Genomic DNA, 26720 nt, shown 5'->3' on the forward strand with positions numbered 1-26720 from the left:
TACTTGAACATAAATAAAAGTAAATTAAAATTATTAGGTCTCACAATTTTAATGTTTATTTTTCTCCTTGATACCTGAGACCAACAAAAACTTGTTTCATTTGATGTGTTTGGAAGAGAAATAACTGCATCTTTAACTTGAAAGGTTTGCTTTGTAATCCGCAAAAGTATTTTTAACAAGTGCCAGTAAAATACTTCAAATACTTTTAAATCTTCTACAAAAACAAAATTACTAAAATCATCCAGGTCAGGCAACATCTGTAGAGAGAGTTTGTGTGCGTTCTGGTTTTATTTCCATATTATTTCATTTCAACATAGAAGGAATCTATTCTGTTCATTGAGTCCATGCCAGCCTTAGAATAATGTTGTCAATCCCATTCCCCCTTTTATTTCCCTGTAACCTATTCTCTTCCCTGTGCCCATTAACACTGATCCTTCTGTCAGCCAGCTACACTAGGGATAATTTACAATGACCAATTAACATAACAACCTGTAGCTCATTAGGATATGGGAGAAAACCAGAGCACCTGGCAGAAAACCAAGAGACCACAGGAAGGATATGCAAACTTTAATACACAAAACTGGAGGTTAGGATCAAACCCAAGTCACTGAAGCTGTAAGACAATGCACTCTCCCAACAATGATTATAGAGTGTGGAGAAAGATCAATTATCTTTACCACTCATTTAAAATTGTGCTTATTTGCTTTCTCTATCAGCCGACAGCAGACCAACTGAAATACTGTGTCTGCAAAAGGAAAAGGTGAAGGAATGAAAAGTCAACTACTCTATGGTCTTCATATTAATAGTTTTTAGGGAGACAATGGGTTGGCCAGAACCTATATCAAAACCCTGACTATCTTGATTCAGGAAGGCTTTCTGCAGAAAAAAAATTGTTGAAGTTAATTGTGTGCAGAGAAATATGTAAAGAAGTACAAAGCATCGTCAGGGTAAAGTCCAAATAACATTGCATCATCAATCAAAATTACTCTGGCTTATAATGAAGTTATGTACTTATTTTTTTCTGCTGATTATTAAAAGGTAACATAAATTAGTAAGTCATGCCTCATAAATCTAAAAGGGTTTTTTGGAAGATAACTATAGCAGTAGATGAGACCTTAGTCTATAAATGATATCTCAATGAACCTTCAGATTTAGTAAAAGTTCACAAGCTGAAATGTATGTGTAACACTTACCCAACAGGCTGGTATATGTCTAGGGGAAAAAGAGATCCAGCCACACACCAACCCACCTCCCGTACACGCAGGTGCTGTGAGAATCGCGTTTATGCCTCGCGCCCGCCAACAGTATCAAACCCACAACAAATACCGTTATGAAATACACTTTAAAGAGTTTACTAAAATTAAAAGAGTATTAGGCAATACAATATATATATACATACAAGAAAAAAACAAAAGGCGCCAACTTATCAAAGTTCAGTCAGTTTAGTGCACATCGGTGGAGCTCATCCAGCGAACCATTCGACTCCTCGGTGGTCGTCCTCCCGAAACTCCCACTTCGGACTCCCCGGTGGTCGTCCGAGCGCACGTCCTCCTTCCTCGGCGTCTCCCTCCAGACTCTCCTCACACCCCAAGCCCGCGCAACCCCTCCCCCAAGTTCCGAGCCTCACAAAACACAATAACATTCCCCATTGATTAACAAATGAATACAATTACCATATCAGCCATTCTAAAGCGAAACAACGGCAAGAGAAACTTTTAACAGACAAAGAAGCATTCCTACTCTTAACAAACCAAAGAAGCCCTTTTTAGTAACATACACAGGACATTGTACATATGGAATTGAGTACAAATTATTGACTGAGGCTAGAGATAGGATAACAGATCTCACCACAATAGTTTCAACTACAACTGCCAGTTCAGCAGAATGAGGAAAGGATTGCCAGTGGCTTGTCCTTTTGGCTCTATCAGCTTCCCTATCAAGCACATGATCCAATGCACATGGGAGCCAACTACAATCTTTATTCATAAGGAAATGACCATACTTGCACAATCTTGCCAGAATGTTGTAGATTGAGCGAACGCTCAAATAATTGCAGTTCAGCATTACATTTGTCACATCTGTGGTGCAGCAGGTTTTTTTTTAAGTGAATTCCATTCCACCTGGATTCAGTTGCTGCATTTGATAGCACAGGTAGAGAAAAAGGTTAATGAGACACACATTGTTCTGGGCTTTCCAATAGTGATACTGTTATGCTAGTTAATGGATTAATCCACTGACACTCAGTTAGCCACTACTACATGGGAAGGGTTCATATATTGTACAAGCAAGGTTATCAATAAAGTTCAGTTAAACAGCCTGCATGCTGCTGGTTGCCTCTTGGGCCCTGCATTTTCCCGCAAAACTAAACAGAACATGGTCGTCAGAAGTGGTTGATCATCAATGAATCTTTTGTAAGCCAAATAAATAAAACAACAAGACAAACAAACAGGAAAATAGTGCAAATACCTGTAGTACCTACATCCATTTACCTATTAAAGCCTCCTGAGACATTTGATTTCTCTAAAGCAGGGGACTTTGAGAGATAGCTCAGATGCTTTGAGAGATTTAGGGTTGCAAGCAATCTCACTCAGAATTCAGGAGAGCATCAAGCAAGCACACTGATATACTGCAGATGACATCAGAGGTGGACTAGGACCAACAGATGCTCAGAAAAGAGAGTACAAAACAGTAAGACACATTCAAAGGATGTTTTACAGGAAAGTGAAGTGTGATATATGAGAGAGCAAAATTCAACTCCAGAAAACAGGAGCCAGATGACAGTGCAAGTGACTTCATCATGGCGTTGTATGCCCTGTCAGGTAACTGTCCATATGGAAATCTGAGAGATGAGCTCATTAGAGACAGTTTGTTGTTGGGCTACTAGACTCCAAATTTTCAGAGTGACTTCAGTTGCAGGCAGATCTCACACTAGAGAAAGCTTTTACTATGGTCAGGCGGAGTCAGAATGTTCATCAGCAACAGGCAGAACTCAGGCATGAAAACAATGCTGAGGTGGAGGTCTCAAGATGGCGCTTATGGAGTGAAGCGGTTTTAGGCTTTGCTCCAAACCTTTTACTTTTTTTTAACCTACAAACACCCCCTAATTGATCTTTTTATACCTATTCTAAAGAGGTTTAAACATATGAAATTTTTTTCAATCGTTTGAAACATCTTCAACTCGCTGAAATGTCTAAAGCAAAGGAATCGAAACAGACGAAAGAACCGGTAACTTTAGAAGCAATTGCGAATCTTATGGACGACAGACTTGGAAAACTGGAGAGTAAATTAACCGCAAAGCTTTCTACGTTCGATGAAACTTTAAAGTCATTTGATGCAAAACTTCAAGCACTTACACTGGAGTCACAAAAACAACAAGCAAGTATTTTAGTTCTTGAAGAAGCCGCTCGCCAGAGAGATCGTATAGTTGAAACTTTGCAACAGCAAACTTCGACTTCTCAACAGATGGATCGTTATAAATTTAAAATTACTGATCTTGAAAACCGCTCTCGAAGACAAAATCTTCGGTTAATTGGGATTCTGGAAAAATTTGAGAATGGCGATCTCACTGTTTTTTTCTCCAAATTTTTAATGGATGTCTTTGGCTCAGAAGTACTGGATTCTCCTCCAATAATCGACCGTGCACATCGCATCTCTCGTTTTCATTCAGATTCAAGTTTGAAACCACGACAAGTTATTCTCCGGATCCATTACCCTCATACCAAAGAGCATTTGATTCGGGCTGCACGGAAAAAGGGTATGATCAGCTTTCAAGATTTTAAATTCCGTATTCTGGAAGATTACAGTCCCGAAGTTTTAAGGGCAAGAATGGCTTTTAAATCGGTTATGTCGGAAATTCATCAGAAAGGCTACAAGCAAGCGTTGTTATTTCCAGCTCATCTGAGAGTTTCTCTCGAAGACGGAACTTATCGGCTGTTCAAATCTCCAGCGGATGCTCAAAAATTTCTGGAAGAATAACATTTTATCGGGTTGACTAATGTAATAATTAATCTATAGATTTGGATCTTTTATAAAATGATGTTTTTTTTAATGAATGGCTTACATGTATTTTTTATACATGGTAAAAGTTCATTTTTGGTTTATTTTGAATTTGTTATTTTTTCATATGATTAATCTGTTAGTTTTGAAAGTAATTTATTAGGGTTTTCTTTTAAGTTCGTATACACTTTTTTATATTTTTTAACGTTTAAATATTAAGATTTTTTTAAAAATAAAATGTCGTTTCTTCTTCCCGAAAGGCTTTAGTGCTTGGAATGTCATATCAGTTTTGATGTGTTTGAATAAGTTTTAAACTTTCTTTTAAAACACTAATTCAGTATTATTCATTTATGGGTTTTATCATTTTAATTCTTTTTTTTAAATCCTTTTGTTTTATATATATATAATACTAACTTTATATTTTAATTTTTGTTATACCAACCCTTTCTTATAATATGGGTGGTTTGTATCTTTTATTCAACTTTTTTTTTGTTTGAGTTGCCGTCTTGAGACATGGGGGTAATTTTAGTGTTAGATTGCTTGCTTGCCTCTTTTTGGCTTTTTTCCTGGGGTTTTGAGGGTGGAGGGAGGGGGATTTTTCTTTTTTCTTTTCTTTCTGCTTGCTTTGTGCTTAGTTTTACTTCATGGGCTTATATGAAACTACAAAAATGGTTGCAGTGTCGTGACTTCCGGTTCCTCCTTGAACTTACTTTCCTCTTCCGGATTCATGAGTTCATTTTTTTTTTTAATCTTATGTGTTAATTGTAATAAATATTGTCAATATGGATAGGGTTATTAATTTTGTTTCTTGGAATACTAATGGTTTAAATCATCTGATCAAACGGAAAAAAATATTCAAAGTATTCCATAGAATGAATGCTAATGTTATCTTTGTACAAGAGACTCATGTAAGGAAGGTGGATAGTAAACGCTTTTTTAGGTTTTGGAAAGGTCAACAATATCACTCGAATTCGCAAGCCAAAGTAAGAGGCGTTTCTATTTTTATAGATTCTTCAACCTCCTTTATACATCATGAAACAATTTCAGACCCACAAGGTAGATTTTTGCTTATTACTGGTCTACTTTTTAAATCAAAAAGTAGTTTTAGTTAATGTTTATGCTCCAAATACTAATTGTCCTGAATTTTAAGTGTCTATTTACATCCTTTCCCAATTTGAATCAGTATAGACTGATAATGGGTGGGGATTTTAACTGTTGTTTAAACCCTTCGATGGATAGATCCAAGTCCACACAAGTTCTTCCGAATAAATCAGCCTCTCTTATCAACTCCTTTATGACTGATTCAGCAATTTGTGAAATTTGGCGTTTTTTTACACCCCAATGACAAAGAGTTTTCTTACTTTTCTCATGTTTATCATAATTATTCAAGAATTGATTACTTTTTCATTGATCACCGTTTACTTACAGATGTTATAGATTGTAAATATGACTCTATTACCATTTCTGATCATGCACCTTTGAAGTTATCTATTAAGATAATGGATTCATCTATTAATACTAAATCTTGGAGGTTCAACTCTATTTTATTGCAGGACTTAGACTTTGTTAATTTTATTAAACAACAAATTGATTTGTTTTTCTCAACAAATTCTACAGCAGAGATCTCTAGTGGAATTTTATGGGACACTTTTAAAGCATTTATTCGTGGACAGATTATTTCATACTCTGCTGGAGTTAGGAAATGAACTAATTCTAAAATATTAACATTGGTTGACAAAATCAAAGCAATTGATAAGATTTATTCAGTGACTCCTAGCAAAAAACTTTATAAAGAAAGAGTGGAACTTCAAATGGAGCATAGTTTGTTATTATCCTCTTCGATTGAAAATCAGTTAATTAAATCTAGAACCCAGTTTTATGTATATGGAGATAAGTCTGGTAAATTATTGGCTAACCAATTGAAAACTGCTTTGATTAAACGACAGATTACTAGGATTCGTAAACAAGATGGCACTCTGACGATCGACCATAAAGAGATAAATAAAGCCTTTCAAGATTTTTATAATTCCTTATATCAATCAGAATTTGCTGAGGATTCTTCTATAATAGATGAATTTTTAAGGAAATTGAATATTCCAAAATTAACAGTAGAGGATAGTGTATTCTTAGATACACCTATCACGGAAACTGAAATAAAAAAGACTATTTTTTCAATGAATTCCGGAAAAGCTTCTGGTCCAGATGGTTATTCTGCAGAATTTTAAAAATCTTTTTCTTCTATACTTTCTCCTTGGCTTTGTAAAATTTTTAAAGATGCGCTAATTATAGGTAAATTGCCACAATCTTTTTATGAAGCTTCTATTTCTTTAATCCTTAAAAAAGATAAAGACCCTATTGAATGTGCATCCTATCGGCCTATATCCTTGCTGAATATGGATTTTAAGATTTTTAGTAAAATTTTGGCTACTAGATTAGAAAATATATTACCTCGAATCATTTCTGAAGATCAGACTGGATTTATTAAAAATCGCTATTCATCTTTTAACATTAGAAAATTAATTAACATTATTTATACTCCTTTATCCAAAATACCAGAATGTGTCATTTCTTTAGATGCTGAAAAAGCATTTGATAGAGTTGAATGGCCATATTTATTTAATACGATGCAGCATTTTAATTTTAGTTCAAAATTTATATCATGGATTAAGTTAATATACTATAAACCCTTGGCTTCGGTTTTTACCAATAATCAACAATCTTTTTTTCAGTTATTTCGTGGTACAAGGCAAGGCTGTCCTTTAAGTCCTTTACTATTTGACATCGCTTTGGAACCTTTGGCTATAGCCATTCGTGAATCACCTAATATTTTGGGTATTACTCGTGGGGAGGGGACGTATAAGTTATCATTATATGCTGATGATTTGTTACTATACATATCCGACCCTGAAAGGTCTATTCCTGCTATTTCGTCCTTGCTTGCTCAGTTTAGTAACTTGTCTGGTTATAAATTGAATTTTAATAAGAGTGAATTATTTCCATTAAATATGCAAGTTCCAGTTTATAAACATTTACCATTTAAAGTGGTTATAGATTATTTTACTTATTTAGGCATTAAATTACTAAAAAACATAAAGATTTATTTAAAGTTAACTTTTTACCCTTAATTGACCAAATTAAGCAACTTGCTATCAGGTGGTCTCCGCTATCTTTGTCATTAGTTGGTAGAATTAATGCTATCAAGATGATGGTATTACCCAAATTCTTATATCTATTTCAAGCATTACCAATTTTTATTCCTAAATCTTTTTTTGATATTATTGACTCTAAAATATCTTCTTATCTATGGCAGAATAAAAATCCTAGACTAGGTAAAAAATATTTACAGAAGCCTAAGAAGTAGGGTGGTTTGGCTTTGCCAAACTTGAGATTTTACTATTGGGCAGTTAATATACGATATTTAATATTTTGGACACAAGAATTGACTGCAGCTGTCTGCCCACAATGGGTAAATTTGGAATGTAAATCTGTACAAGACTTTTCATTGTTTTCAATCTTAGGATCTTCGCTTCCTTTTTATTTATCTAAATTGAATAAACAAATAACAAATCCTATAGTCAAATATACATTGCGAATTTGGTTTCAATTTCATAAATTTTTTGGTTTGAATAAGTTTATTTTATCATGCCCTATAATATCTAACTATTCTTTTCGGCCCTCTTTTATGGATCAAGCTTTTCTCTTATGGAAAACAAAAGGTATAACATGTTTTCATGATTTGTTTTTAGATGATAGTGTTATGTCCTTTGAACAGCTATCTAATAAATATAATTTACCTAAAACCCATTTTTTTAGATATTTGCAAGTTAGAAATTTTTTGTATAATGAGTTAGTCTTTTCCGAAATTATGTCCATTGGAAAGAATTTTAGCTCTGAACCCTTGTCAAAAGGGTTTAGTAGCTATTATTTATAATATGATCATGAAAATACAGCCAGAAGTATCAGAAAAAATTAAGGAATGGGAAGAAGAACTTCATTGTCTTATATCCACTGAACAGTGGGAGAAAATTTTACTATTAGTCAATTCGTCCTCTATTTGTGCTAAACATGCCCTAATACAATTTAAGGTTGTATATAGAGCTCATATGTCTAAGGATAAACTTGCTAGATTTTACTCTTATGTTAATCCAACCTGTGACAGATGTCATTCTGATGTTGCTTCATTGACCCATATGTTTTGGTCTTGCCCTTGTTTACAAAATTACTGGAAAGATATTTTCAGTATTATTTCAAGAGTTCTGAATATCAATTTCCAACCGCATCCTTTTACTGCAATTTTTGGTTTACCAATGGTGGATAATAGTCGTTTATCCTCTTCATCTTGACGAATGATTGCATTTGTTACATTAATGGCTAGAAGATCTATTTTATTGAACTGGAAAGAAATTAATCCTCCAACTATATTTCAGTGGTTCTCTCAAACTATCTCTTGTTTGAGTTTAGAAAAAATTAGAAGTGTTGTTTTTGATCCTTCAGTTAAATTTGAAGAAACTTGGAGACCATTTATTTAACATTTTCATATGAGTTAAATTGTCTTTTCCTAAACCTCACTTTGATTATCCTTAATTATTTGGATGGAGGTTCGGAGTTATTGGCACTACTGTATGTATTTAACATTATGCAATGGCCCATGTTGGTTAGTTTTTTTTTTCCTCTTTTTTGGGTTTTTTTTCTTTTTGTCTCTTTTGTTCATAAATACTTTGAGTTTGGGAGGCTATATATATTGATTATTATATATTTGAATGTCTACTTAAACTATTAATTATGTACTCTAAAAAAAAACAATGCTGAGGTAAAGCTAGAAGCTGTTCAAAAAGGGTACAAAGTGCCATCAGAGGTGACAGTAGAACTCAGCTCAAACACAACAGACAATTGAAACAAAGAGCAGGTAACGTGTAACTGTAGGGGATGTGGCAAGTCTCCATTCCACATCAAAGAGCTCTGTCCAGCAAATTAAGTGAAAGGCCACCAATGAAATAGAGTTGGCCATCATAAAAGCTAGTTGACCATTACAAAACCAGTTCTTCAGGAGATCAAAGAAGACCAGATTCAGATGAAGAGAGAGCTTTCCTTGGGGCTCTAGATTCAAATAGCTGTCTCTTCACACATTGCACAAGCAAAGTTATCAAAAAGGTTCAGTTGAATAGTTTGCCTGCTGCTGGCATCCTCACGGTCTCTGTACTCTCCCTCAATATCAAACACAACAGATACAAAGCAGGAGAATACTGAAGCTTTAAAGAATGCCAATCTGGCCTGAACTGGAAATATTATGTTCAAGTCTTGTCATAAAGACATCAGAGAAGGCAGTAAAGCTATACAGAGATTCTTCCTGCTATGAACTATTGTTCAAAGGATCAATTGCAGCAACTGGGTCTATTTTGCTTCATGAAGAGAAGATTGAGAGGAAATGTGAAGGAAGTGAAAAAATGAGAGGTCTGGACAGAGTGAAGAGAGGATACGGTTCAAGACAAATGGTCACACATATAACAAAAAGTGAGAAAGAATTACTTGGTCATTCCTACATTCCAGATGCAGATAAGATGGAAGCATTCCATTCAGAGGGAATTGGATAAATGAACAGTGGGAAGAATTTGCAAGACTATGGGGTAACGACTGGACAGTGGAACTAGAGAGGTAGCATGCTCATAACGGGCCAAATTGCCTCTTTATCTGCTATGCCATTCTGTGTATCCTGGCAAACGTGCTGATACATTTATTGTACAACAACCCATTAACTGCAGAGTACCGTGAACACAGCTTACACATCACAGAAACCAGCTTTCCCTCTACGGATTCTGCCAATACTTCTCATTGCTTCAGTAAAGCAAACAGCATAACCAAAGGCTCCGCCCAGCCCAGACATTCTCTCTTACCCCCTCTCCATTGGGCAGAAGATACACAAGTCTGAAAGTCCATACCACTGGATTGAACGACAGCTTCTACCCCACTATTATAAGACCTATTGAGTGTTTCCCTAGTATGATCAGACTTCACAGTCTACCTCGTTATGAAGTTGTACCTTATCTACCTGTATTGCACTCACTCTGTAATAGCTACACTTTATTCTGCATTCTGTGATTGTTTTATCCTGTTCTACCTCAATACACTGTGTAGTGAATAGATCTGTATGAATGGGATACAAGACAAGCTTTTCACTGTATCTTGGTACACGTGACAATAATATTTCAATTCCAATTCCATTACTACAAAACCAAAATGAGTACTGAGTTACAAAGATTATCTACCAGTAGCAGACATGTATGCATAATTAACATTCGACAGGAGTGAATGAGATAAAACTGAACATAGGGGTGCCAAGATAATGATTCAGCTGTCTTTAGCTGATGAGTGAAGCTCAGTGTTACTCAGTGAAGAGTGAATCAGGATCAGAGCTGGCCTGCTGCAGGGACATGAACTAGGCCAATCATTGTGAAACAGTAGCCTTTACCACCAGTTGCACAGCAAGCGTCTGAGGATCAGAAGGAGTAAGATAAAAGCAGCCTTGCTGGCCTGCTTCTTGCCAGACAATCCCGGTGTGACACCATTAACAAAATCAGTTTCCCATATATGTGCAGAGGGGGATGGTTCATCTGCACCTTCCTAAAGTTCACAATCATTTCCATGGTCTTCTCCACATTCAGACTTCGATTGTTGTTCTCACACCAGTCCACCAACCGCTCCACTTTCTCTCTGTACTCCGACTCATCATCATTGTTAATCAGGCCAACCACTGTGTGGCATCTACAAACGTAATAACACAGCTTGAACTAAATCCTGCAACACAGTCGTGCATCAGCAGCGGGTTTCCATTTTCTGCAGCTCAGTTTTCTACAGGAGTTGCTGAAATATATTTAATTTTGAAAATAGGAGTAATTTTTCTATCAAGCAGTAAAATACAACAACCACAACTTGGCAATACGAGTTTTCAAATTTTTTTTACAATGCAAGTTGAAGCCTAGTTGGCAGTACAACATAAGACTCTTAACAATTTATGTGATTTATTTCCTTTCCAAATAATCAAATAAATTTTTGTGTTCAACTGGATAAGGCCAATTCATTTCTTTTATCAGGAATCCAAATTGGATCTCACTGAACAACATGGAATCAATTTTCCCTCCTTTTGACACAGCAAATGCATCAATCCAAAGAGTATTCACACTACAGAATGTCCATTTACTGTTCTATCCAGCCTGTGGATTTACAAGTTAATATTTACTATCAATATAATTTAATCTATGACCGCAACACACACAAAATGCTGGAGGAACTCAGCAGGCCAGGCAGCATCTATGGAAAAAAGCACAGTCAACATTCTGGCTGAAACCCTTCCGCAGGACTGGAGAAATAAAAGTATATTTAAATGATGGTGTCACAAGGGGGGCGTTGGGAACAGACCCAAATGCAAGACACAGACACTGAAGTACTAGGGAAAGGACTAGGTATATCAAGGAAGCAAAGGAAGTGGGGAAGAAAGGACGCTGGACATGACACAGGCCCTAGACGAGACAATGATTCTGGGCCTGGGCTAGGACTTGACTAGGATAGCAGAACCAGGACATGGAACTGGGAACTAGGAGCCTGGGCTTAGACTCCGAGCCAGATACTGGACAAGGACCCAGAACCTGGGTCTTGACTCAGGCTCAGACCCCAGAACTAGGCAAGGACAAGACATGGCTACAGGACTGGACATGAGACTCCTGGACAGGACAAGGAAACCCCAGCACCGGGCTGGACAAGGCACATGGACAAGACAAGAACACAAAGCCATGGCTAAGACAGGACAAGGTGTTCAAACGTGGCTAGGACTGGATGAGACCCTGAAGCCTTGACTTGGACGATGAAGAGACAGGAACACAGAGCCTAGGTCAAGGAAGAGACAGGAACATGGAACACAGAGCCAGGACCCCTCCTTGGGTACAGGACGTAGGGCTGGGACTCATTACACAGAAGGCAGAATACAACGAGACAGTTCCCAAGACAAGGTAGAGGCAGTCGGCCAGACTAGTGAAGGCATGGACACAGACAGTTCCCAACATTAGGCAGCAGCAAATGGCCAGACCTACCTAGCAAAGGTGTGGACACAGAGACAGTTCAAAACAACGAGAGACAGTTCCTTATCTTGCTCCAGTTGTTGAACTTGACAGTAGTGAAGGCAAAGGGTTACAGGCAAGGCAGGGCTTCCAGGAGGAAGGTGAAGGGATACAGACAGGGGGTTTGGACAGGAACAATCCAGCAGCCAGAGGCTGAATCCTGAAGCTATTTATGAAGCCAGCTCGAACGAGAATCAGCTGTCTCAACAGAAACTGGGGAAACCCGGAAAACCTGGAATAAGGAGCATGGACGGGACCGTGAACTGGAATGTGGATTTCATGGACCGGGCCATGACAGGTGGGGGTGGAGAGAGAGAAACACAAGGTGATAGGTGAAACTGGGAGGGGAAGTTTCCCCTTTCTCCAGTCCTGTATCTCTGTCACCAATCAACTTCCCAGCTCTTTACTTCATCCCTCTCCCTCCCAGTTTCACCTATCATCTTGTGTTTCTCTTTCCCCTCTCCCCACCTTTTAAATCTCCATATACACATGACTGTGTGGCTAGGCATAGCTCAAATACCATCTACAAATTTGCTGACGATACAACCATTCTTGGTAGAATTCAGGTGGTGATGAGAGGGTGAACAGGACTGAGATGATGATCTCTGCTCTAAAAATGCTATTATTTTAATGAGAAGTTATTTAGGACATTGAGCTCAATGCTTTTCGTAATCATTTTCATCACAAGCACATCTACAAACGTTTGTATAATAAAGCCAGTGTGATATGCTTATTGCCCTGAGGAGAAGGCGCCAGTGAGCTGCTTTCTTAAATTACTGTATTCCCACTGATGAAGTTAATCCCATAATCTCTTTGGTAGGGAGTATTGGGACCTGGAGCAAGTCATGATGAAGAAACTTTATTTTTTTATTTCAATAATAAATTTTATTCATCATTTAAAAGGTCTACAAAGGAAGAAACCATGATAAGTCATTACATTTAGTAGTGCATATTATTTTCAAAGAACAAAAATCAATACTACCATGCCATTCATGTTGTACCCTGGGGGGTATGCCCTTTTCATTGTGGGAGGGGCTTCCCCATTCAACTCTGCCCCCCCCCCCCATGTGCAGTAGTGGATTGGCTGCCCCGAGTGTCAGCACGTAGCCTTAAGGGCGTCATTCACGAAAATGATGACCTTCTAGTGGCCAGTCTGCCTCAGGAGGTATTCCTGGAAACAGCCGATAGATCAGAGAGTCCTCTGTAATGCTGTTGCTGAGGATGGATGAACTGGGACACAGAACCTTGCATCCACCTCCATGCCTTCTTTGGAAATCCGTGGGAGAACAGTGATATATTTCCAATTCAGGATGCTGGGTGACCTAGAGGTGAATCTACAGGTGCTGTAACTCCTGTTCCAATTATTCATGGTACGAGGGATCACAGGCTTGGGAGGTAATGTTGAAGTAAACCATTTTGTAATGATGGTGAAAGGAGCAAATCTCACTTTCTCCTGGATGCTGCCGAGTCCCTTCAGCTGCACCCTTGCGGGCAGATTGGTAGAATTTCATCACTCTCCTGACGTGTACTCCGGACTGTGAAAGTCGGGATGTGAGACACTTGCAGTTTTCTTTTGCGCCTATTCCCTATAAATCTAGTTAAGGCTTAGCGAGCAACACAACCCAGAAATCTTTTAAGAAGTTTTATTAGAACCAAGCAAATGATACGACAGCAGTCCGAATCACTTATTTTTAGCTGGTCCATGGATTCCCAGGCCTCCTGTCACTTCAGTATTGCAGCTGAATGTGGGGTTTATTGTATTCCATGCATGTAAAGAATGTGCCCTGTAGCAACCCCTCTTTGAGTACCTGAAGGGACTGCTCATTTGGTTCTGATTCAACCCCTCTTTGAGTACCTGATGGGACTGCTCATTTGGTTCTGATTCAACCCCTCTTTGAGTACCTGAAGGGACTGCTCATTTGGTTCTGATTCAACCCCTCTTTGAGTACCTGATGGGACTGCTCATTTGGTTCTGATTCAACCCCTCTTTGAATACCTGAAGGGACTGCTCATTTGGTTCTGATTCAACCCCTCTTTGAGTACCTGAAGGGACTGCTCATTTGGTTCTGATTCAACCCCTCTTTGAGTACCTGATGGGACTGCTCATTTGGTTCTGATTCAACCCCTCTTTGAGTACCTGAAGGGACTGCTCATTTGGTTCTGATTCAACCCCTCTTTGAGTACCTGAAGGGACTGCTCATTTGGTTCTGATTGCACTTCAGCAACCCCCCCCCCCCCCCCCAATAATCTTTTGCAAAGGATGACCAACTAACTAGGCTTGGAGTTTGCTAATCATTTTCAGAATCAGATTTAATATTACCGGCACGTTGTGCAATTTGTTAACCTTACGGCAGCAGTACAATGAAATACATGATAAATAAATGTAGAGAAAAAAGGTTACATTAAATATATACATACGCACATGTATGTGTGTGTGTCTATTAAATAGTTGTTAAAATTAGTACAAAACATAACAGAATTTTTTTTTTTTAAATAGTGAGGTAGTGTTCATGAGTTCAATGTCCATTTAGAAATTGGATGACAGAGGGGAAGAAGCTGTTCTTACATCGCTGTGTATGTACCTTCAGGCTTCGGTACCTCCTTCCCAGCGGCAACAGTGTGAACAGGGCCTGTCTGGTTGGTGGAGATCCTTAATAATGGACGCCGCCTTCCTAAGGCATTGCTCCTTGAAGATGTCTTGGAAACTACGGAACATAGTACCCATGGTAGAGCTGACTAATTTTACACGTTTCCGCAACTTATTTCGATCCCGTCCAGTAGCCCCGCCCTTCCCCACCATACCAGTCGGTGAAGCAGCCAGTCAGAATGACATTTGTAGAAGTTTTCTAGTGTTCCAGCTGACAAACCGAATCTCCTCAAACTCCAAATGAAATATAGCCGCGGTCTTGCCTTCTTTGTAACTGCATCAACACGTTCCGTCCTCAGAGATATTGACACTAAGGAACTTGAAATCGCTCACTCCCTCCACTTCTGAACCCCTATGAAGATTGGATCGTGTTTCCTCTCTCGCCTTTCCCTTCCTGAAGTCCACAATCAGCTCTGTGGTCTCTTCGCTCTTTGTTGCAGGAACCAGCTAAGTAAGGTAGTTATTCACAGGTCCAGGCAGATGGTTGTAAAGGATGGAGCAGGAGGGGTTTGTGTGGGGTGGGGTGGAAATGGGAGTTAGAGTCCCTTTGTGCTAACTCTCTACTCTCTCCTGAGGTTTATGCCTCCGGCTGGATGTTCCTGGAAAGGAAGCGCTGGTGTCCTTTGGAAACTTCCAGAGACAGAGAGAAAGAATGAAGGGGCTGGGACCAGATTTCAAGATTTGTTAATAAATTTATTTTAAGACAAGGAACTTCAAACATACAAAAAAAAAACTCGAATAATTGGGATCTAAGGATAAAGTCTAAAAGCGTAGGCATGGTGCAATTTAAACCGGCCTCTCCCGTTCCGGGAGAATCGGGCTGGAGTCATTGTTGTCTGGAATCTACAGGGGGCAGCATTCCATTCTCGCTGTATCAACATTCGACCAATGTTCGTCACAGTGAGTGTACAGAACATAGATATTGTAATGGAATCGAAGATTCGCTTTTGGAAACATAATATTGCATTCTTGTAAAATTACAAGTCATTAACTAATCAATATGGGACACAAATAAAACTCATGTATGTATTTTGTGAAACAGAGTAGCGTGCAAGGGGGTATAGCTCAGTGGTAGAGCATTTGACTGCAGATCAAGAGGTCCCCGGTTCAAATCCGGGTGCCCCCTGTAATTTTTGTTTCTTTAAGAGTAGCCTGAAATTTCAAAACGGGGTTATATTGATAAAAGATTGATTTATATTAAATTTAAAGAATATGCATAAGTTCAAATCCAGGTATCCGCACTTTTCTGCTATTTCCTGATAAATCCTATTTACTGTTTCGTACCTCTTGAACAGTCATTAAAACAAGACTCAGCTATATTATTAGACCTAAAGTATATGTAAACCTAATCAAAAAGTAAATATAATATAAAGTAAATCTAAACCTCATTCTCATTTATGTAAAACAGAAACTAAATGTACATTTGAAGATTTTTGAAAATTGAACATTTTGTCCTATAGCTCAATTCCCCTTTTGAGTAAAACAATCCTATAACATATCAATAATCATCCAGGAGAACACTTCAGTTGTCTATTTATGTTTCTGTTTGAAGGGGAAGCTGCAGGTTGTGTTTTTTTTTGCAAGGTGAAACAGAAAAATGATATTTTCTAAGCAAAACACCATGTAATGCCTTGAGCCATTAAATTTATCAGTTTGGAAAGTTTATGGTTTCAATAAACTCTTTTACTCCTTTAATTGCAGTAAAGGAGTAAATTAAAGAAACCATTAGTTGCAAAATTCAATCTTATAATGTAATATAGCTGCACAATAGGCATAGTTAGGTGATCAGGAAGCAACAATCACTTTTGATAGAATGTCTTTACTAGTATATCTTGTTTGAATTTAGACTGGTAGGCTGAAACATTCAGCTCTTAGAGCAAAGTGAGGAAGTGAAAATCCTCGCAGTTTGATAGAGGCCCTTCATGAATTGATCTTTGTTCTTATTTATTTTATTATTTCCCTTTAGCATAATGTTGGGAGGAACTAATTGTGAGGATGGCTTCCTTATTCTTGGTGAAACTATTGGAGCAGCTTGACATCAGATGAAACTGAGGCCTGGGAGCTAAAGCTGAGACATTCTTCAATTTCATGTTATAGTAAGAATATTTGCTGATAAGTAAATTGATGACAAGTTATACATGAGTGCTTATAGTAGTGAAATAATTCATTGGTGCCATGGCTGCATATCAGTTTTCAGCCAAGAAAATAATTGCATTTTAGGTGCTTTCTTTATTCAAAAGTTAACTTGATTGCTCATTGATTCTTCTTGAATAACTGGTATGTTATGTTGAACATTTCTCCACCATAGCACATCATTGATCATTAAAAATAGACTTGATTGCAGGGTTCATTTTCTGACTGGCAACACCTCGTTTCTGTAGATAAAATTCAAAAACAGAATTTGCTGCATGAATTCATGGATATTTGTCTTGCAACGTCCTTACTTGAATATACCAGCTTCTGAAGATACATCTATTTGGCTATGGCCAATTTGCAAAATGCATTTGGGGTAATAGGTTTCAAGTTATAATGTACTGCAAATGAAATCTTTATGCAGACTGGTAACTAATGGTGTAGAATGTATAAAGAATGTATAAACAGGAAGTAATTTATGAAAGTGAATACATTTAATTAATTAATCTATTGTTTCATTTTCTAGCATACTTCAAAAAGAAACATCCAATTTTTGATTGTAGTATACTTGAATTAAAAATGATCTGCATCTGACTAATGCAGATCATTTCAGAAAGCCAACAATGGGACACTTTCAGATATCAGGGAAGTAGTGATATTTAATTATCTTCTTCTTTCTTCTTGTTTGCCTAATGGTTTGCTTATTGATTCTGAGGGCCCATCATAATTATCTGTCAATTGAATTGTTCAATTATTCCAGTGATTGTTCCATGTACGGTACAATAAACAATACTTAAGAGGTTTGGAAAAGGAATAACAATATTTCCTTGACAATGTTCCATGCTGTGGCACTAAGTTCACCAGTAATTCAATGATAAAACAGCAGGACTTTTTATTAATCCATAGGACATTGGTATCATTGATAACACCAGCATCTAAATCAAATATCTCTTGAGAAGGTGGGAGAGCCATGTTGTCCAAGGTAAAGGTGCTGTCAAGTGATGGTGTTTCCCTGCATTTTGCCACCTTCATTATTCAAGGATAAGGAAGTTGTGATTTTCGGAGCTGCTACTTTGGAGAACTCTTGGTGAGTTGCAGATAGTACCCTTGGCAGATGTGATCCGTGGCAGTGAAAATAATATATCCTTTAGGTGGTGATCAACAATTAGAATGTCTGTTTTATGCTGGATGGTGTTGAGCTTCTTGAATGCTACTGACGTTATCCCAGAAATTAGACAGTATTTCATCAGGTGTTTTATAATGGAACAGTACAGAATCAGAATGACATGATATTTGGTGTTTGAAAGGAGCAGTATGGTGTAAAGACATAAAATTAACATAAATTACAAAATAGGTAGCGCAAAAGGAATAATGAGATAGGTATTCAAGGGTTCATGGACTGTTCAGAGATCTGATGGTGGAGGAGGAAGAAGCTGTTCTTTAATCATTGAGTGTACATCCTCTTGTGATGCTTTGATTTGGAGCCTTCATACCAGGCAGGGATGCAACCATTCAGAATGTTCTCCCCTATACACCTGTTGTTCAAGTTCAAGTTTATTGTCACATGACTGTACATATATACAACCAAACAAAAACAATGTTCTTCTGATCCACAGTGACCCACAAAACTTATATCACACACAGCACATGAAACAAAATATTACCACGAATTAGTTAATATGATCCAAAGTGCTACTGTTCTAGTCACAACACCTCAGTATTAGCAGGGTATTCATTAGTCTCACAGCCTGAGGGAAGAAGCTGTTACCCAATCTGACAATTCCAGTCCTGATGCTCCTGTACCTCCTTCCTAATAATAGTGGGACAAAGAGATTGTGGGATAGCTCATAGGGATCCTCAACAATACTTCAAGCCCTTCGTCTACAATGCTCCCAGTAAATGACACAAATGGGTGGGGGGAGATCCCTGGGAACCTCTTAGCAATTTTACTAGCCTCTGCAAGTTACTGGGGTCCAAGATTTCCAACAAGAAATTTGACATACTGAATCTTCTCAAACTCCTAAAAAAGTAGCTGGAATATTGCTGGCCCAAGTGCAGTAAATACTAGAACTAAGTAAAGAGGTACCTTAGTAAGCTGCAGAAGAGTTGCTACATGCAATTTTCATCCAATCTTTTAAGTATCTGAAAAAGAATGCATCATCATTCATTAGTGATTCTTGGTTATTAAGCATTATATGAAGTATGATTTATACACTAGTTAATATTAAGACTATAAGACATAGGAGCAGAATTACCCCTTTCAGCCCATCGAGTCTGCTCCACCATTCCATCATGGCTGCTTCCGGATCCCACTCAACCCCATATACCTGCCTTCTCACTATATCGTTTGATGCCCTGACTGATCAGGAAACAATCAGCTTCCTTCTTAAATATACCCTCAGTATATTTACAGATTTACAGAGCATTTCACAGATTCACTACTCACTGGCTAAAGAAATTCTTCCTTACCTCTGTTCTAAAAGATAACCCCTCAATTGTTAACCCCTTTATTCCAGGAATCATCCTCATGAACCTCCACTGCACTCTCTCCAATGACAATGCACCCTTTCTGAGATATGGGGCCCAAAACCGTTGACCATACTCCAAGTGTGGCCGGACTATTGTCTTATAAAGCCTCAGCATTATCTCCTTGCTTTTATATTCTATTCCCCCTTGAAATAAATGCCATCATTGCATTTGCCTTCTTTACCACAAACTCAACCTGTAAGTTAACCTTCTAGGAGTCTTGCACAAGGGCTGCTAAGTCCATTTGCACCTCTGATGTTGCATATTGAAACCCCCGTGACAATCGTAACATTGCCCTTTTGACATGTGTTGTCTATCTCTCATTGTAATTTGTAGCCCACATCCTGGCTACTGTTCAGATCTGTTTACCCTTGCAGTTTCTTAACTTTACCACAAGGATTCTGCTTCTTCCAATCCTGTCACCTCTTTCTAAGGATTTGATTTCAAATTTTACCAAAAGAGTTGCCCCACCCCCCTTTGCCTATCTTCTTGTCCTTTCAATACAATGTGCATCCTTGGATGTTAAAGCTACTAAGAATTGGACACAATATTCAGCGAGCTTATTTCTACATTTATCTTTGAACAAATTTGTCACATGGGAACCTTTACAGCTTCAGACCTTTAAAATCTAAGTGTGCTTATGTATAGGGCCGAACATTAATAGTCTGATGACTGGGTGAGGGTGGGATGCTGAAACAGGTGGGGGACTGATAGTTGGATCTGGAAACTGTTGGGAAAACTACGGAAGTTTCTGCAGCATATATCAGTGGACTTGCATGTCCTCATTCAAGGAGCAGAATATTAGCTTGCTCGCACAGCAACTGGTTAGGTAAACTTATCAAATGTAGGCTTTTAGTGCAAGAAGGATCAAGTCTGAGCATAGGGAAACATATTTTACAGAGACTTCATCTGGAATACTACACACAATTTGGTCCCTGCTTTTAAAGGCTGGATATGTTTGTACTGAAGGCAGTTCAGAGAAGGCTCACTAAGTTAAAATTTCTTCTCTCAGAGAATCATGATTTTTTGAATTTTTCTATTTCAGAGAAAACAGGGTCATTATAAAATATATTCAAGGCTTAGGTAGGGAGATTTTTAAACTAGAGAAGAGTTGAGGTTTATGGAGAACAGCAGGAAAATAAAGCCAAGATCAGACCTACAGTGATCTTTTGAATGGCAGAACAGGCTTGAGACCTTCTGTTCCTCCTGCTCTTACATTCTAATATTCTTACATGCTTTAATGAAATGGTTTTCAAATTTGTGTTGTTTAAAGTGATTGAAATAAAGAAATAGTCTACTGGGCAACAAGAGACAAGGAAACACAATTTTTAAATTAGTTCCATGTTAAAAGAGAAATCCAGAATCCCTTTTGACATGAGAACTTTAAGTAGAAAGCTTCTAGCAATTTTATTTTCAATTAGTACATAGTGTACTGAGAATGGATCCAGAGGTAGTGTATGTTCATTGTGTAAGATGTGGATAATTTTGGAGACCTCCAGTCTTCCTGATAACTGCATCTGCACGAAGTGGATCAAGCTGCAGCTCCTTAGAGACCATGTTAGCTAACTGTATCTGCAGCTCAATGACCTTCGGCTCATACAGGAGAAAGAGGAGGTGATAGATAGGCACTGCAGGGAGGTAGACAACCCTAAGTTGCAGGACACAGGTCCCTGGGTGACTGTCAGAAGAGGAAAGTGGAACAGGCAGCCTGGTGCAGAGTACCCCTGTGGCCATTCCCCTCAATAATAAGTATACTGTGGGGAGCGGGGTGCAAACGAAGGGAAGTTATTGGGAGCTAGCCTGACTTCAGTTGCTGTAGTCGATTATTAAGCATGAGGTTTTAAGGTACTTTGGGGCACATGATAAAACAGGCCAAAGTCAGCATGGTTTTTTAAAGGGGAATTCTTGCCTGACAAACTTTTGGAATCCTTTGAATAAATAACAGGCAGAATAGACAAAGGAGAGTTACTGAATATTGTTTATTTTGATTTTCAGAAGGCTTTTGACAAAATGCCGCACATGAGGCTGCTTAATAAGAGCCCATGGTTTTACAGGAAAGGTACTAGCATAGATAGATTGGCTGACTGGCAGGAGGCAAAGAGTGGGAATAAAAGGGGCTTTTTTTGGTGTCAGTGTTGGGACCGCTTCTTTTCACATTGTACGTCAATGATTTGGATGAAGGACTTGGTGGCTTTGTGGCCAAGTTTGCAGACGATATGAAGATAGGTGAAAGGGAAGGTAATATTGAGGAAGCAGTGAGTCTGCAGAAAGACAGATTGGGGGAATGTGCAAAGAAGTGGCAGATGTAGGGAAGTGCATGGTCATGTACTTTGGCAGATGGAATAAAGGTGTGGATTAGTTGTAAATGGGGAGAAAATACAAAAATCAGATGTAGGAATCCTCATGCAGGATTCCCTAAAGGTTAACTTCTAGGTTGAGTTGGTGGTGAGGAAAGCAAATGCAATGTTAGCATTCATTTTGAAAGGAATAAAATATAAAAGCAAGGATGTAATTCTTTCTCTGATCAAGACAGAGATTTTTCAGACAAAAGGGATTCAAATTAAATGGGATAATATAGGAAAATGGAGTTGTAATCTAATACATATCTGTTATATTTTAACTGATCAGTAGATATCTGGACTATTTTTGCTCCTTTTACTTGTTCATTTTGGGTGACAGCATTTATGAATTACGACTCCAAGCCAGCCATAAAAATTTTGGTTAAAGATCAACATGATGCAAATAAATGAAATAAACATGACCATGTGGGTTTCCTCCAGGTGCTCTTGTTTCCTCCCACAGACCCAAGACATACTGGTCGGTGGGTTAACTGGTCATTGTAAATTGTATTGTGATTCAGCTGGGATTAAATTGGAGGGGGGTGGTTGCTGGGTGATGCTGCTCTAAGGAATGGAAGGGCCTCTTGCACACTGTATCTCAATAAAATTAAAAAACCCGACCTTGACACACATCTTTCATTCTCAAGGCATTAGAAACTCAGAACTCCATACCCAACAGTATTGTAGGAGTGCCTTCATTGTATTGACCACAACAATTCAGAGAGGTTCTTTATCACATTCTTAAGCAATTTCAAATATGATACCAAATATATTTTCTGCTCTTGATATTCACACTCATGAATTCAGAAAAAAATTGCAATTTTACTCAAAAATAATCATTGCTTTAAAATAATGTGCATGTCATTCACAGAAAGTTGGAATAATCTAATTATTTTAAACTTCTAAAGTCGGAAGAAAAGTGGAGTAAAACCCAAAATTAACTCATCCAGAGCATAAAGCAGTGTGCAATGAAAATGTTTTCTTTGTAGACCTAATTCTAAACCCAATTCCTATGAGCAGTTCATGCATCTCATATTAAATATAATTTATTTACTTTTCAAAATTCAGTGCATTGGTCCATTCAAGAAGTTCATCCACTTCCCAATCTAGGACAGCATTTGGGCCATTTTGTTCTACACTGTTGATTACTCCCTCTGTTGCTCTTTGCACTAAAATAGACGTATTTGGATCCAGTGTCTGGGCCTGCAGCATGCCCTCCTGGTACCTGGAAGACAATAAATTGACATGAAGAACAAACCTTTCTTCAGTTTATATTGTTACTGCAGGACTTGTATAGAATTAGGAACATTTTTCATCATGTAATGATCCAAATGTGATCAGTCTTTTAGCTTTGTTTAAACAAGGAAGGCCATTTAGATGACATCACTTCTAAAGATCCCAACTGCATTACGGTAATTTATTTAGCCCTCGCAAATGGACTACTGATCAGATACTAGTCAGAGTCATATTGGAACGTGCAACAGTTATCTGCTGAAAATAAGATTTTGGGGGATGGAGGGGAGAATTAAAAATATTAATTTTGCTCCCCAGAGCAAAATGTGGTTCCAGTTTAACATGCATGCCTAGCTCTACTTGCACAGCTTACAATCAATGGAATGTTCAGCAGAGTAATTTGATGGAAGACAACACGATAACTAGAGGTTGGGGATGTAAGATTTTAAATTAGTTTTCTCAGTGTGCAGAAGCAATGGTTTACCAGACCCTACTAGCAGTGTTCCCTCAAATTTTTTTTGTAGTTGCGTGAACCAACCATTCCTCTTAGCAGGAAATTTTTACACAACCATAAAACTGTGCGGCACTTTAATATTAACATTATAGAAAAGAAAATTCCAGCGGCACGGTAACAAAGGCTAAGTGTGTGGGAGCATTTCAGTTACTACGTGGCCACACATCTCTGCAGCTTGGAAGGAACAGTGCCTACTAGTCTTCTCCATTACCTAACTCTAAAAGTCTTTTCCTAACAGTTCAGACAAATTCTAAGAGCAAGGGATTCAGTGGGAAGTTGAACAAGAAGCCTTGTATTAGAAAATGCTGGATTTCATCAAACTGTGGGTGGGCATACAGGACATGATGCTTGCCCCAGAACTCTACCATTGAATTTGACCACTAAATTATAATGAAGGTAATAGTTAATTATATCTGTTGTCATCTGTGCAGCACGTTCCATTTGGCCTTAATGTTCTTACTGTAATGGAGAATCTAAAATGGTGGGCAACATCCTGATTGTGGACCAAACACGATAAATGTTTGATCTTACCATCTGTACTCTTAATTGTGAAACCAGTGATGCTAGTGGTCTAATTTATTCATTTTTTTTCTATTTGTACTTGTATTTTCAAGAACTGTATATTTGAATATTTCAATCTGGTTGCAACACTGTGCCTTTCGGTGACATTTAATTGCCTATCGTGGCAACCGTATTAAATGATATGAATCTTTGCCCATCTCCAATAATGAAATTAATCTGTTCTGAGATTTCAGCAGGGATTTGATAAACTATTGCATTGCCAGAAATGGTTCCATTTGAAAAAAATGTTACATTACCCATTCACTGAGATTTAAAAGAACCCATGCGATCCTTCTGAAGACAAGCATGAATTTCCCTGAATATACATATTAACATAGTAGTATAAAACTAGGGATAGGACCATATATTGAGGAAACAATACAAGGAATTTGTATTGAAAATAAAACTGGTGAATGATTGGTATGATGCCTTACTCTAGTTTGCAGCTGTGTTTTCTTCCTTGTTAGCTCTGTGGTCATATAGCATCTGTTTCTTATTCTAGTGATGCATTTTTCATACTGCAACATTATCAAACATGGAGCTGCCAGAGGTAATTTTGAATATTTGGCTGCTTAAGTAAATCTCATTACCAAATTATTACTTCAGAAAAGCCATGGAAACACGTGTTTCTGCATTGTTTCTGCAGTCTACTGCAAAAGGTGTTTCTAATAAGGAATGATTGACCATTTCATAGAAAGGTAACTCCTTACTCTCAACAATCATCTGTTCTATCATTTGCTAATTGGATCCCCCAGCTATTGTCCTACCTTCCAGTCTCTCCCTTTCTACTAAATATTTAACACGTCAGCTAAATCTTCCTTTAATTCTTTTTCAAAAGAAGGTGATGTCACTTTCCCAGTATAATTTATGAATCTGAAAGCCCTCAAACATAGAATCCAAATGGTAAAATCTCTGTGTAACTTCTGAAAACTCTTGATATCCTTCTGAATAACTAACACTCAGAATTGGACTTAGACTAAACTCAACCATTGTTTAATGAAGACTTGCTCATGTACACTATGTATGTGTTAATAAAGCTAAGGATTTTCTTTTTAAACAATGTTATCAGTTTGTTCAACTACCTTCAATGGTTTTTTTATGTGGAAAGTCTAGGTTTCCCTTTCAAATTATAATATATATTACCTCTTTTTACATTCTCTTCCAAGAAGTATGTACTCTTTGTTCTCTGGGTTACATTACCAGCAGTACCCCTGACCAGCGATATCCATGAAGAAAATACAGGTCAACACAGATTTATCAGAGTGGATCAGCAAGCAAAAGATGGCAAAGTTTATAACTGAGTGTGAGAGGGGAGTAACAGAGTACAGGATGTGTCAAATTAGGTGTAAAAATGCAGTTTTTTTTAAAAGATAAAGATGAGCTTAAATGTTACATGTACATTGGAACTTCTGCATCAATGTCCAGCACAGTCCACAAGTGACGCTGTACTGCCGGTGCCAAAATAGCATGCCCACAACTTACTTAGCCTTGTCTTTGGGATTTGGGAGGAAAGCAAAACCTCCCCCGCCGCCAACCAAGGAAAACCATGTGGTCATGGGGAGTACAAACTCCTTACAGACAGCAGTGGGAATTGAACCCTGGTTACTGGTGCTGGAAAGCGTTATACTAATTGCTGTTTTTATAAGTACTGTACTTATATAGGTGTTCTCAGAAATTGATGCAGGATCAATTAACTTCAGTGTTATTAAATCTGTAAAGGCACTGCATATATGCATTAAAACATCCTTTCTATTCTGAAATAAAAATGGGATAACTGTTTCAGGTTTTAGATTAGCTGTAAAGGTATTGTTACTTTAAGCAGTTGCCTAAGTGTTTTCAGAACTGGTAAATTGAGTAAAAAGGTTCCAGAGTTAATTTCACAGAGACCATTGTAATAAGGAGGTGTAGACAGGCATTATGTTTCTGTGAATTGATTCAACACCTCAGGGCAGGTCACTACACAAGATGCCTGTGATCTGACCTGTGAAACAGCAATGCTAAGTAGGACCAAAAATGAACTTAGATGAGATGTACCTTAAAGTGAGAGAACACAGGCCACAATCTCCATCAGCACAGGTGCATCGTAAGGGTGTGTGCTTAGCTAAAAATTATTTGAACCAGAGTTAGCAATCAATTGCCATCACTCCTATTGCAAGGAATCAGCCATCTTCTGGAAAATTCAGAAGGTAAGAAAACTGAATTTGATTTAACAAAAAAAAAACGATGAAACTGAGCAAATGGCCTCTATCTGTGTTCCTCCAAGACAACACTTTGCTGAAGATTGCTGAAAATTTATTTTAGTGACTGGAACAAAAGCCTATTTGAACATTCCTCTTCCTCTGAAGGAAAAAAATCCAGTAAACTTGTATTTTCTTTTTCAACAGTAGATACCATTTCATTGGCTCTTCATTCAACCCTGGAACATCTAGACAGCGGAGATGCATACATCAGATGCTACATTAACTACAGCTCGTTATTCAATACTAACAACCCCTCAAAACTGATCAATAAGCTTCAGGACCTAGGCCTCAATACCTACTTGTGCAACTGTATGTGTCTATTTTAATGCAAGGAGTATCATGAAAACGGCAGATGAGTTTAGAGCATGGATCAGCACTTGGAGCTATGATGTTGTGGCCATGACAGAGACTTGGATGGTACAG

General features: G+C 37.9%; 2 protein-coding genes, 1 long non-coding RNA gene and 1 other non-coding gene across 5 annotated transcripts in view; 3 read left to right on the plus strand and 1 right to left on the minus strand.

Moving 5' to 3' along the window:
- Nucleotides 1–26720, plus strand: part of atm (ATM serine/threonine kinase) — a 183165-nt gene that overhangs the window by 149903 nt on the left and 6542 nt on the right. The window lies entirely within an intron of this gene.
- Nucleotides 14909–25117, plus strand: LOC140726807 (uncharacterized). The gene is made up of 3 exons (XR_012098731.1): nucleotides 14909–15207; nucleotides 16718–16847; nucleotides 23735–25117. It is a non-coding gene; the product is annotated as an uncharacterized lncRNA (long non-coding RNA).
- On the plus strand, nucleotides 15806–15877 carry trnac-gca (transfer RNA cysteine (anticodon GCA)). The gene has a single exon. It is a non-coding gene; the product is annotated as a tRNA-Cys (tRNA).
- c4h11orf65 (chromosome 4 C11orf65 homolog) overlaps nucleotides 16841–26720 on the minus strand; it is a 65865-nt gene continuing 55985 nt past the window's right edge. For both annotated transcript variants that reach the window (XM_073043651.1, XM_073043652.1), the window contains exons 8-10: nucleotides 22804–22974; nucleotides 18971–19026; nucleotides 16841–17126 (exon numbers count right to left, since the gene is read on the minus strand). In XM_073043651.1, the coding sequence (XP_072899752.1) occupies nucleotides 18972–19026; nucleotides 22804–22974 (226 nt within the window). In that variant the 3' untranslated portion in view covers nucleotides 16841–17126; nucleotide 18971. The remainder of the gene's footprint in view (nucleotides 17127–18970; nucleotides 19027–22803; nucleotides 22975–26720) is intronic.

Source organism: Hemitrygon akajei, chromosome 4, assembly GCF_048418815.1.
Source record: "Hemitrygon akajei chromosome 4, sHemAka1.3, whole genome shotgun sequence".
Taxonomy (NCBI): Eukaryota; Metazoa; Chordata; class Chondrichthyes; order Myliobatiformes; family Dasyatidae; genus Hemitrygon; species Hemitrygon akajei.